Genomic DNA, 12,535 nt, shown 5'->3' with positions numbered 1-12,535 from the left:
CCATAGACTTTTTATACTAACAAGTTCGGTCCATTATTTAGAGGATCCGTTACAAAAAATATTATTTTGATTTTAAATCCTTTAACTTACACAACTTCATAAATTGATTTTCATACGTGAAGGGTAAACCCGTAAAAAAGTACGGATCCGTTTGTGGTTCAACAAATTTATCGTATTTTAGTTCATGCTATTTCATATGTTTGCAAAATTAGATGCTAATTAGAAGCTAGTAGGTGGTAGTAGAGATTTGTAACTTTTATTTGTATGTAAATATTTGATAAAAGTAATTGTAAACTTTTGAAAGTGTAGAATGACATAAAATATAAAATACAAAAACTTTTAAAAGTTATTTGAAGTAGTATTAGGATTAAGAGTTATTTGTTTAATATAAAAACATTAAGTCTGAACTCTCAAACATAAATTTTTATAAAATTGAGGTTTTTTTTTGTCAAAATCAAAAAGTTAAGAGCTCTTAAAAACTTTTAAAAGCTTGTTGCCGAAGATACACATAAAACATAAAAACGAAAAGTTAAAAGCTTATAAAAACTCACACATAAAACATAAAAACGAAAAGTTAAAAGCTTATAAAAACTCTCAAAAACCGTTTAAAAACATTTTTGGATTATAAGTTTTTTGTTTACAACAAAAGTTCATAACCACAAAAAAAAACTTTTTCTTGTATTCGAGTTTTTTTGTTTCTTAAAAGTTCCAAAAACCTTAAGTTTGTTGTCCAACATACTAATAGGTGCTACAAGAACACAATAAAAGAGGGTTTGATATGTTTTAGGATCAAAATGAACAAAAAAATCATACAAGAAAAGATAAAAGTGATTATGATTTTCAACATTGAATATAGTTAAAATGAAAGAGCATTTGAAGAAACATATAGGTTGTGTTTGGCAAAACTTGATTTGTGTAGAGATGTTCGACAAAAATAGTTTATTAGTTTTAAAATGTGTACAATTATATAATAACCAAAAGCTAAAAGCTCCATAAAAATACTTGACTAATTTTTAGATTATGAATTTTTTGCTTAAAATGAAATATAAAACTTCTACTTTCAAATAAAACTTTTTTTTCAAGGTTTTCCTTAAAAGCTTCCAAAAACTCTTAAATGCTCTACATCGAACACTGTCGTAATATAAAGAGTTAGACAAAAGAAAGGTTATAAGTAGGTTGCATTTTAAGGATGTATAAGAAAATTGAATATTGTAAATAAATATAATTTTTTAAAATATATTTGACTTTACATATGATTATTGAATTATTTAATAGCAAAATTATATAAATGGTTTCTACAATTTGCAAAAAGTCAAAACTTTAGTCATGTTTAACATTTCGTTACATGAGACAAACCCTCTACCTACTCCCGGATTCTGTCATCGTCACAACACGCCCTAAAACCATCCCCTCCATTGACTTTCTACCAGACAACATTCCTCAATCCTCTTAACCATTTATTTCCTCCCTCATCTATTTCTCGTTGTTCTATATTGCCCACCAAAACGTATCATTTTCGTTTCAAGATGAAGATGATTTTTTTCATACACCAACCATTATGGATATTATGTTTCGCTTTTTGGGTTGTTGGCAGATTATTGGTTTAAAAGATGATAATGAATCTTTCAAAGATATGAGTTCAATTTTGTTGACATTCAAACAATGTTTTTCATGGAACTAATGGGTTAGTTTTCTTAATATTAGGTTTCAATTTTAAGGATTGTTGGTTTTCAGTTTTCACCATAGTAGAAAATATGCATTTTCGAGTTTTTTTAGGCTTCATCTTCATTTTCTTTTGGGTTTTGATTTCTTAGCAGTTAGATTTTCTCAAATCAATTTGTGCATTTTAATGTTTTGAACTTCTAAGGGATTTTAGGTATTACAAATGATTTTTAGCATCCGATGGAGGGTGTGGTGGGGTGGGGATGGGTTTCTTAGGTAGTGTTTGTTTTTTGTCTGCAGATCTGTGTGGCCTCTTCTGTCTGCGCCGCGCAGACCACGCGCAGACATTAGCCTTCGCAGACTGTTTGTTTTTTTGAAGACTGCAGACCTACAAATGTCTGTGCGCCCTCTTCTTGGCGCAGATGTGGACCAGAGTCTTCTAACATCTTCAGACATCTTCTAGCCTAAAAAAACATATATATCTTTATTTTTTTAAGTTTTTTTAATTTATATTTTTTCCAACTTTATTAATGATAAACAATTTGAAAAAAAAATTACAAAACTTAAAAAAAACGTTTGACGATACAAACATGATATTTTTGACAAATTTATAAATAAAGATTTATTACAATAATAGTTGTTGAAGTTGTTTATATAAATATGAAAAAAAAAATCATAATATATTATTATATTTTTTTGCCAAATTTTGTAAAAAACATTATTTAATACAATATCGTCAATTTCTCGAGAAAAAATATTTATGGTACGTTTTTAATGGATTTAATTGAAAAAATCGAAGTTTATTTCCATCCATTTATGTATCAAATTCTTTGATCATTAATTATAAAGTTTAGTTATAACTTTATAACCAAAGTTGTTGGTTTTTATCAAATATATACGTTAATTCATACCATTTTTATTTTTATTTTTATTTTTTATACAATTATACATAAAAGTTGATCTAGATTCGTTAATTATTTATAACAAAATCATAAAAATATTAAAAAAATTACTTTGAAGTTTAAAAAAATCAGTTTATTTAAATTTCAGTTTATTTAGTAGCCCGCAGATGTTAAAAAAACAAACAGTCTTCTTTTTTCAGACTGCAGACGTTTGATCCACCTCTTCTACTGCAGAGGTCTACAGATGTGGTCCGCAGACTGCAGATATTTTGCCTCAGAAAAAACAAACAGCACCTTAGGATCTTTCTAGTTAAATATTGAAAACAAATAATTAAAAGTTAGTAGAAATCAATCAAGATGTAAAATAGTAATTTTAGATTAAATATAAAATGAAAAGGAACCACAAGGACTATTGACAAACTTTTTTGTTGCAGCTCATCATTCCCCAGTTTTTTTTTTTAAACAAAAGAATGTTAGAGTCCAATTCTTGTTGAAAAAATGCATATTAAAATATATTCGCAAGATACTCAAAGATAATAACAACTAAAGAACAACGTTGTATGTTGAGTTGATATTTTAGATTGTTTTCAAAATCAAAAGCTAAAACAACTTCTAGATTCCAATCTATATTTGAAATATAATTTTCAACTTTCGTGTTTCCGCATTAGATACAGTTTAAGTCTCAAAAGTGATTTGATCCATATTAATCTCATTAGATTTCTTTGAAACTCATTTTCTTCCTATTAATAAGTAAAATTTAATAGAAATCAATCAAGGTGTAAAATAGTAATTTTAGATTAAATATAAAATAAAAGGGAACCACAAGGACTATTGACGAACTTTTGATAATAACAACTAAAGAACAACGTTATATGTTGAGTTGACATTTTAGATTGTTTTCAAAATCAAAAACTAAAACACCTTCTAGATTCCAATCTATATTTGAAATATAATTTTCAACTTTTATGTTTCCGCATTAGAAGCAGTTTAAATCTCAAAAGTGATTTGATCCATATTAATCTCATTAGATTCCTTTGAAATTCATTTTCTTCCTATTAATAGTCATATCAATAATAACACAGTTAATAAATTCTTTAAGAATTTCATTATTATTCAAATTCAATTTCAAATTCGCAGGCGCAAAACCTACGGTTACCTACCGAACATAAAACATTCTATCTCCAAAACCTTATGTTCAGTAGCTAAAGGTTATGTGACTTTTAATTTGAAATTTAATAATAATACAATGCTTAGAGAATTTGTTAACTTTGCTATTATTAACATGACTATTAGTGAAATTAAATAAGTCTCAAAGAAATTTAATCTATGAATCAAATCACTTTTAAGATTAAAAATGTTTCTAACCGGTACAAAATGAAAGTCGAAATTAGATTTAAAACATAGATTGGGTAAAACCGGAAGATTATCGGTAAACCTATTGAGATGTCAAACTATTATTTGCTATTATTAACATGACTATTATGTTTGGAACGTATTTTTTTGTTTGGTTCTAAAAACAATCTAAGATGTCAAACTAACATATACTATTGTTTTTCACATACTAGTATCTCTAAACATCCTACAAATACATTTTGATATGTATTTTTCCAACAAGAACTGGACACAGTAGTCTTTTCTTTTTGATTAAAAAAATGTTTCTTTCGGATATAATGTTGAAAACCATCAAGACAAGGTAAACAACAAAAAAAGAAAACAAGAGAATCATGAGCCAATACAAAAAAAGTTGGTACAAACGAAAAATGTCAAATTTGAAGATTTTTTTTTGGTAAAACCGGAAGATTATCGGTAAACCTATTGAGCGGAAAAAGAATGCGTTTTTTGTTTACCTTACTTTCTTCATTTTTCTTTATATAAATAACTCCACCAAAATGCAATTATCTCGACAAATAAATGTCTGTTATGCTTAATATCTTTAGTTTGATCTGTCTTAATTCTGCCCTCCCCTTTATCTTATTTGAGTAGTCTTTTCTTCGCAAAATTGACCGAAGCTCGCGTGATTTGAAATAGAGTAATAGTACTATCTAAAAAACATGAAGCAACTCCATCTAATAACTTTTAATTAAGATCTAAAATATACTAGGTTACACAAAAAGTGGTTTTTGTATCAATCTAAAGTCAGAAAACGTTTTATAAAGGAAGCAAATCGGAAAAAAAAATGGGAAAATGTAAAGAGTTTTTTTTAAATAAAACTAAAGCTTATGTTTAAACTTTAAATAGGAAAAAAATCAGAAAATAGAAGGTCTTTTATACAATTAACCCTTGCTTTCCTCAATAATCCTTTTTTTTAATCCATACAACCATGATGATGATAATAACCATATTATATATAAATACATTGTTAGGTTTATTCATAAAAAATAAAAATAAAAATCTGACAATTATAAGAGGTTCTATCATGACAACACTATATTTATCCAATAAAGGAAATGCCAAGATTACAAAATTTTGTTGAAACAACTTATTTCTGTTGTAAAAAAAAAACATATACTTCTACACCAACTATCAATTCATGCCGTATACGTATACATTTTCCAGATGTTATTAATTCGCTTTTTATACCACAATAACAGATATTTATATTTGAAATTTGCTAATTAATAACAATATAATTTGCATCATTTGTGGTACGATTGTTCCTAGATTCATGTTTACGAACCTGAGCATGAGTCTCTGCATCATGCTGAAACATGTTGACAAGTTCTTGCAACTCCAGTTTTCTTACTTGAACCTGTTCTTCAGTGATTGGCTGTTTAAGTCCAAAATATATTAACCCAACTGCAATTAAGATGATTCCTATCAAGAACATCATTCCTGAAAATAGACCAAATGCATATGGTGTATTTTCACTTCCAGGGATTCCATCAACATTGATCCCAAATAATCCCGTGATGATTGACAAAACTAGCCCACACCCACCAAACACAGCTAAATTATGTGTCACCCTTGTGCTTCTATCCTGCAAAAAACAAATGTAAAGGGTAAAATGGTCATTTAGTCTCATACAAACGGTCTAGAAAAGAAACAGACCTAAAAGTGCTATATAAACAAACCAACAAAGACTGTTTCTTTTTGGGACTGAATGAAGGGTCTGAATATGAAGGGTAAAATGACCGTTTTACCCTTCTTTCTATAAAAAAAACCTGCAACCAGGCTCGTTTGGTGCTCTGCATGACATCTTGAACTGTAAAAATGCGACCACGAACTGCTTCTTGCTCTTCAAGCATCTCCCTTGTGCTTTTTCTTATGCCCTCAAGCAACATTTTGGTTGTGTTTCCCCTCAAATGTTGAACAAGTTCAAACACAATTTCTTCCCTTGCATGTAATGACCATTTGACTCTAATAACCTTCAAAAGAAACACATCTTATTTTTAACGTTTATTTAAAATAATAAGAGATACAACGGTTATAGCATCAACTCAAGTATTAAAATCATGGTAAACCTCTTGTGATAGCCTTCTGATTTCTTGGTTAAGGATTATAATGAAAAGATCCAAATCTTCATTGTTTCTCTTATTAATGAACTTCAGTTCCACTTCATCAGCTTCACCAAATATAGACTTCCGAAATAATCTGAACATTAAGAAATATATTCTTAATATTTACTAGACAAAATTAAAAGAAACAAGAAAATATAAGCTCACCTGTCATCCCATCGTGCAAGCCGGCTGGCTAAAAGTGCTATCACCTCATGTATTGTCCTTGGTATATTATTACCACCACCAAAAAGAAGTTCCTAGATAAAGGGTAAGTTAGTAATTAGCTAAAAGGAAATAAAATATGAGGACAAAAAACAGAAAGGCAAATAGGTGAAGGGTTAATGTCTTAATTACATTAAGCCAGGTTTTTTGGCTTTTAACCCATTAAGTCAAAAGGGAACAACCATGTATAATCGTCCATATTAAGTGCTTAATCCATTAGGCCCATTAAGTCAAAAAGAAACAGAACCCTTAGTAAATTTATAGATGAAGGACAAGATTGGAAAGAAACCTGAACTTCTATGACACCCAAAACATTTAAGAATGATGTAACTCCTTTTTGATGCAATGCAGTGACTAAAAAGTTTTGTGCTTGCCATGAACGAAGCACAACTGGTACATCATCTTCCTTAATATACGGGTCACCAAAAGATTGACCCAAAAGTTCAAACAACAAACCTCCAGCAACCCTAACTGGGACCTACACAACATGCAATCAATTCATAATCATAAATCAAGATTTTATAAAGAATCACAAGATGCAACTATAATCATACAAAACAGTCAACATATTATATACCTCATATAAAAGGTGTTTCATCCTTTCACTTATAAGCCGACTTTCATCTCTCAAAGCAATACTTATTGCAGGATGCAACCATGAAGCATTAGTAAGCCAGGAATTAATGTGTGGGTGGCTTGCAGCCACGTGGCACCACCATATAGGTCCAGCTGGCCGCTCCCAATAGGGGGCAGCTAAATCTGCAGTTGTGCGATCATCTTCATCATCCGTGAAATCAAACTGCTGTGAGGTCCAGTCATCATTGATTTGCACTGTTTCAACAAGTTCAGATATTCTTGCCCAACCAATTGGGATCCAATGGTGGATATTTTCATTCCAGATTTCTGTAAGAGGTGTGGGTTCTGATGAATAACCATCATCAAGTTCTTGAAGAGATGATCTGGTCATTATTTTATGACTGTTTGGTTTATGAGCTGGTTGGGGTTTTGTGTGTGATTTTGACTTTTCTGATATTCTTTGACCCTTCACATATTCAAAAGCACATAAGAGTCCATCTGTCCAAAGCTCACTACCTGCCATGGTTTCCTTGTTGCAATGATTTGTATGTTGTTCCATTTTTTCATCAGGCATACATTGGTCCTCTTTGATAGTACTACCCATGCTGTGTTTCACATCAAAAATCATATGAAATATTATCAGATCTTAAATAGATGTTAACTATGCATTTCCTTTGGGGTAACATCTAGTCCTTGGAATAACTTCAGGAAATGAAAGTGGTAAAGTTTTGTATGCTTAAGTTTTAATCATATAAAATCAAATTAACAATCTTAGTATTCAATTAAAAGTCCTCGATCCAAATCAAATTTAGTACCTATAAAATCAAATTAACAATACACATCAGCAAGTGTTCTTCAAGCGCATTAAACTTGTGCAATCTTAGTATTCAATTAAAAGTCCTCGATCCAAATCAGGAGCAGCAAAACTAGATGTTGTAAAGTCAGCAAACGGAATATATTATTCACTGGTTCCTACCAGTTAATTGCTGAAAAATCAATAGCTTAAACAGTTAAACCCTTAAGTTAAGAGGAAAATAACTTTCTAACGATTAGCAGAGGTGTACTTAGTAGTGAGAAGTGTGATGCTAACTGACCTTAGACAGGCAGCGAGAGGGAGGTTGTTGAAGGCGGAGGGTGGTCGGAGAATGTGGTTTCGCGAAGTGATTCCCACCGTCGGTGTAGAAGATAAGCGTCCAATGTACGCATGACTTCAAGCACAGCAGCTGTCGAATGGCCAGAAAGCAAAACTCCTCTTGGTTGCACTTTTTAGTTTTTTAATACCGTTTAAAAGCAAAACGATTTTGATTGTCATATCAAATCACTTTTTTCTAAATATATCATTTATTAAAAGTTTCTAATCTCTAAATATTATTAAAAGAGAACCTTTAATTCACCAATGAAGCAATCAGAGCCATTGATTGTGTTTTAATCCTATATTTTTCACCATTAGATCAACTGCTGACATCATTAAAAGAGAACCTTTAATTCACCAATGAAGCAATCAGGGTCATTGATTGTGTTTTAATCCTATATTTTTCACCATTAGATCAACTGCTGACATCATTTTCCTAAATAAAATTCAAACACAATTACATTTAATTATAGAATCTGTAATAATTATAGAATCTTTAAATTCAATAATTATTTTATCAATTGAAACATATCATTCTATTTATATACATGATATCAATTTCTCTAATTAATATTGTTCCTAATTTAACTATCTTATTTATAGCTTTTAATTTCCAAATTCAAACCCGTTTATATTTTATTATTTATTTATTTATTTTTTAAAAAACTAATTAAACAAAAATATCAATAATTAAAGTATTAACCTATAAAATCTAATCTAATCCCATTAAATCAGCAAAATTTAAGAGTCAAATTAAATTCAATATTATTTATAATTTATCTCTCAATATATCCCACATAAAATGAATCAATTTGAGAGTATTGTTGGAATTTTAAAACTGATTAAATAAGAAAGTCAATTAATTTGAAGTTTTGAATTAATATAGCTGATATCTTTTTTTTTCCAAATGAATAGCCAAAAATCTCCAAGATGATATCTTAAGATCCCAATTTTTTTAGAAGATAATGATTTTCTTCTTCAAAAACACCCTATATATACGATTACACTGAAGTGGTTATTCTTACGATTTTGGATTGAGTCCTATGATTTACAGTGTTCTTCTTGAGCAATCTTTTTCTCCAATTCTTTTTTTCAAGCTCTTACTTTAATCTATTCTCCTTATTCTTCTTCAATTTATTGTGTTTACTATGTTCTTATTATTTGTTATTACTGTGTTCTTGTTGAGAGGTCATAAAAAAATAATCAATATACTTTAAACATATTAGTTTCATTCATTTAGTTACAGAAACCAAATTACACCCGTTATATCGATTTTTTAATGTGTTGACCTATGTTTGTCAAGAGAAAGCCATAAAAGTCGTTTTAATGCATGATGACAAAGCTAGTGGAACGGATCAAAAGCAAGATAAAGAAGTTTTTTATTGTTACACTTCAACTTGCATGAACAAAGATGTATCTGTTGTTCCAAGGTTTTCAGTAACTCTTATATATATATATATATATATATATATATATATATATATATATATATATATTATAATCTTCGATTAAATTTTCAAATTTTATATTATTGAATTTGTTTATATCAATGGTTTTAGTTTCAAAATCACCATTATAGTACAAGACTTTACCGGCGTGGTGTCACTTACGTTATTTGATCATAACGCAAAGAAACTTCTGGAAAAAAAACACACACAAGAGTTGCTTCGAAAGTTTAATGAGGTTATCGGTATTAACTTCATTTATATAAAACTAATTTTTATTTTTTGTCTGTCTATTTTTATAACCGTTAATTTTTCCATTTTTAGTAGGGTAATATAAAGATTTATCCGTCTGCTTTGAAATTACTTTTGGATAAAAAGTTTCCGTTTAAAATTCAAATTTCTCATTATAATTTGAAGATCAATGTTGATGGTTATGCAATCTCAAACTTCAATGTTGATAATAAAATCACTGTTGAATTGAAAAAAAAATTAACATCGAACATGTAACATTCTTTTACGAAACTTACTACAAACACTACACTTATTAGATTCATTTTTTATATTTTAGTTGATCAACTAACATATGTCTATGTACTACAAATATAGGCGCCGTAATCCGATTCGTTTAACGTTTTATCGGCGAAATTCGGATGTCAAGACACATTAAATTTAAAGGTTTTAAATATAATATAACTAAATCTAATATTTTAAATACTTTAAAATATTATTAACTTTTAGATTGACATATGAATTTATTTTCTATATTTAGGATGCAGTTTCGTAACCTGGTGATAACGTCACACTGGCTTCGAATCTTGATAAAAGTATTGTAACAAGTCCACTAACTAAGTGGACATCCTTTAAAAAAGTGTCTAGACATGAAGAATTAAAACACAATTTGGAAGATGTTTACGATGTTGATAATATGGAAACAATGTCCTCAACCAAATAATCATTAACATCAATGACATATCGTACTTCTGGAGAAGGCAAACCAAAACTGATATCCAAAGACAAATAATATATGATTTTCATGATTTTATATGAGTAGTTGGGTGATTTGAGTACGGTTGATTTCATATTATGTTTACATACTATTTGGTTTTTGGGTTTGTTTTTTGATTATTTTGTTTCATACTATTCGTTTTATGGGTTAGAATTTTGATTTAAATACATTTTGGGTTTTATGAAATGTTGAATTATTCATCTATTTGCCTTTTGGGTTTAAACTTATATGAATTTAGAATTTTAATCATTTTTACTCTATTATTCCGTTTGAATGTGAATTTGTCAGTATTGTTACAGTGTTATTCATTACAACTTCAATATAAATATTAGCAAACTACAACTTTTTATGAAATTATAAACTTTTATAAATCTTTTAACCGTTCTAAAACAATTATTTACAATTCATTGTGAATTTATTGAAAAATTTATTAGTAAACATTTACCATTGAAATATTATTATTTTTTAGATATTAATGATATCCACAATTTTACAAATTTAAATAATAAAACCCATTACAATGACGCTAGAGAGAGGCAAAGACTAAGACTTTTACATTTTTTTTTGGAAAGGGAACTTCCCTAACTAGGGTTTCCGGGCCAGCTTTCACGCACCGACTAATCCCCCACTGCGAACATGATGCTATGCCTCATGACACAGAGTTACTGCAGGCGAACCTCCATAGCCAGAGAGGCTGAGTAGTGCTAGGATTTGAACATGGGTCAATAGGTTATCCACCATATCTTCCACATGTCTTACTAAGTCACCGCAACCCAAGTGTAAAACATTTACATATACAAAATAGAAGATTGAATTCTATGTCTAAAAGAGAAACTTTATTTCATCATCTAAAGCAATAAATATTTTTTATTGAGTTTCACTTATACATTTTCCACCCTTAGATCAAATTGTTTACGTCATCTTGACCAATGTTTGGTCAAACACGTTGTCTATCAATGTTTCCGCTCAAACCTTCACCAACTTCTGTTATCCCTAAATTAAAATTAAAATCCTCCCCAAATTTAAAGCCATAACTTATGCACTAACCATCCTATATGTTTGCAAATCAACGTGATATATCTTTTTAATTATTCTATTTCTTTCTCAGTGTACATCGATGGTACCAAAATTCATCAAGGGCAAAACAGTCACCTTGTATTTAATTCTTATTAATATAGTAAATACTTCCAATTTTGAATATAATAATCGGTCTCATACATGTTAAATTACAATTGCTCGATTTCCAACTATCTAACTCAATAACTTTATGTAATTATTCTTAAACTTACCTTTTTCTATAACGTTATTGATTAGATTTACTATAATTAAGTTTAAATTGCAAAGATTTTTACTTGAAAGTGATGAGCATTAGTTGATGTTTTTATTGAAGCTTGAGGATGATGCAAAACTCAAAATCCCTTAGTGGTAATATCCTACATACTTAATAATTGATTATTTTGGACAAAAATACTTTCCTTTAACTTTGATAACAAATTTTTTGAATTAAGCATATTTTTATGATTATAAATTTGTTTTCTCTACTCACTTGTACTTATCATCCTGAAGATGAGAAAAGATTAACCATGTCTATATTGAAAAGTGCCAAAAAGATCTTATTGGTCATACATTTCTGACATGATCTTCAAATGTTTTTTGTTTTTTATTCGTTTTTGTGTATTTGACTTGTTTCTTCAAGAAACTCAGTTTTCTATTAATTTTGATAACAAATTTGTTGAATTAAGTATACTTTTATGATTATAAATTTGTCCATTTTCTATTGTTAAATCAAGTGTAAATGAATTTGAACAATCGTTAAATTTTATATTCTATAATGTAATTTATGCACTAATTAATCAAATAATAGTACATATCCAAGTGGTCGGGTATCTCCAAGACAATAAGCAAACATGTAAATTATATGCAATTTCACAATATTGTAATTTTTTTACTGGATTTAAATGAATAATTACTTCTTTCACTTGATTTAGATTCTTGATTACTCGTATAAGGTTGTAATAAAATAAAATTCTGATAAATTGAAAAAATTGTTCAGCAAAACCTTAAATTTTTGAAATTTGTTGGAAATTTGGTTA

At 28.9% G+C, this 12,535-nt stretch overlaps 1 protein-coding gene across 5 annotated transcripts; it reads right to left on the bottom strand.

Annotated features, from left to right (window-relative positions):
• Positions 1-4,957: 4,957 nt before the first annotated feature.
• On the bottom strand, positions 4,958-8,136 carry LOC145104162 (uncharacterized). 5 transcript variants are annotated; one of them, XM_079041441.1, is made up of 8 exons: positions 7,954-8,136; positions 7,675-7,845; positions 6,861-7,464; positions 6,573-6,761; positions 6,227-6,318; positions 6,026-6,155; positions 5,636-5,929; positions 4,958-5,541 (listed from the first exon to the last, which is right to left on the bottom strand). In XM_079041441.1, exons 3-8 carry the CDS (start codon positions 7,461-7,463, stop codon positions 5,176-5,178), a joined length of 1,674 nt encoding a protein of 557 aa, XP_078897567.1. In that variant the 5' UTR covers position 7,464; positions 7,675-7,845; positions 7,954-8,136; the 3' UTR covers positions 4,958-5,175. The 5 variants fall into 5 exon arrangements, with proteins under 5 accessions (XP_078897567.1, XP_078897571.1, XP_078897572.1 ...); XM_079041445.1 differs by having other exon boundaries at positions 5,705-5,929; XM_079041446.1 differs by having other exon boundaries at positions 5,726-5,929; positions 7,954-8,135.
• Between the last annotated feature and the right edge of the window lie 4,399 nt (positions 8,137-12,535).

This window comes from Lactuca virosa, chromosome 4, assembly GCF_052849685.1.
Source record: "Lactuca virosa cultivar CGN04683 chromosome 4, Lactuca_virosa_CGN04683_v6, whole genome shotgun sequence".
NCBI lineage: Eukaryota > Viridiplantae > Streptophyta > Magnoliopsida > Asterales > Asteraceae > Lactuca > Lactuca virosa.
This window is presented reverse-complemented; position numbering and strand designations above follow the sequence as displayed.

Bases quoted from the DNA above. Each gene is read 5' to 3' on its own strand.
- LOC145104162 (XM_079041441.1), bottom strand. From the start codon at position 7,463: ATGGGTAGTACTATCAAAGAGGACCAATGTATGCCTGATGAAAAAATG. The intron at 5,930-6,025 runs GTTTACCATGAT...TTTCTTTTGAAG, and splicing joins TCAGAAGGCTATCACAAGAG to GTTATTAGAGTCAAATGGTC. The intron at 5,542-5,635 runs GTTTGTTTATAT...TGTTTTTTGCAG, and splicing joins AAAAGAAACAGTCTTTGTTG to GATAGAAGCACAAGGGTGAC.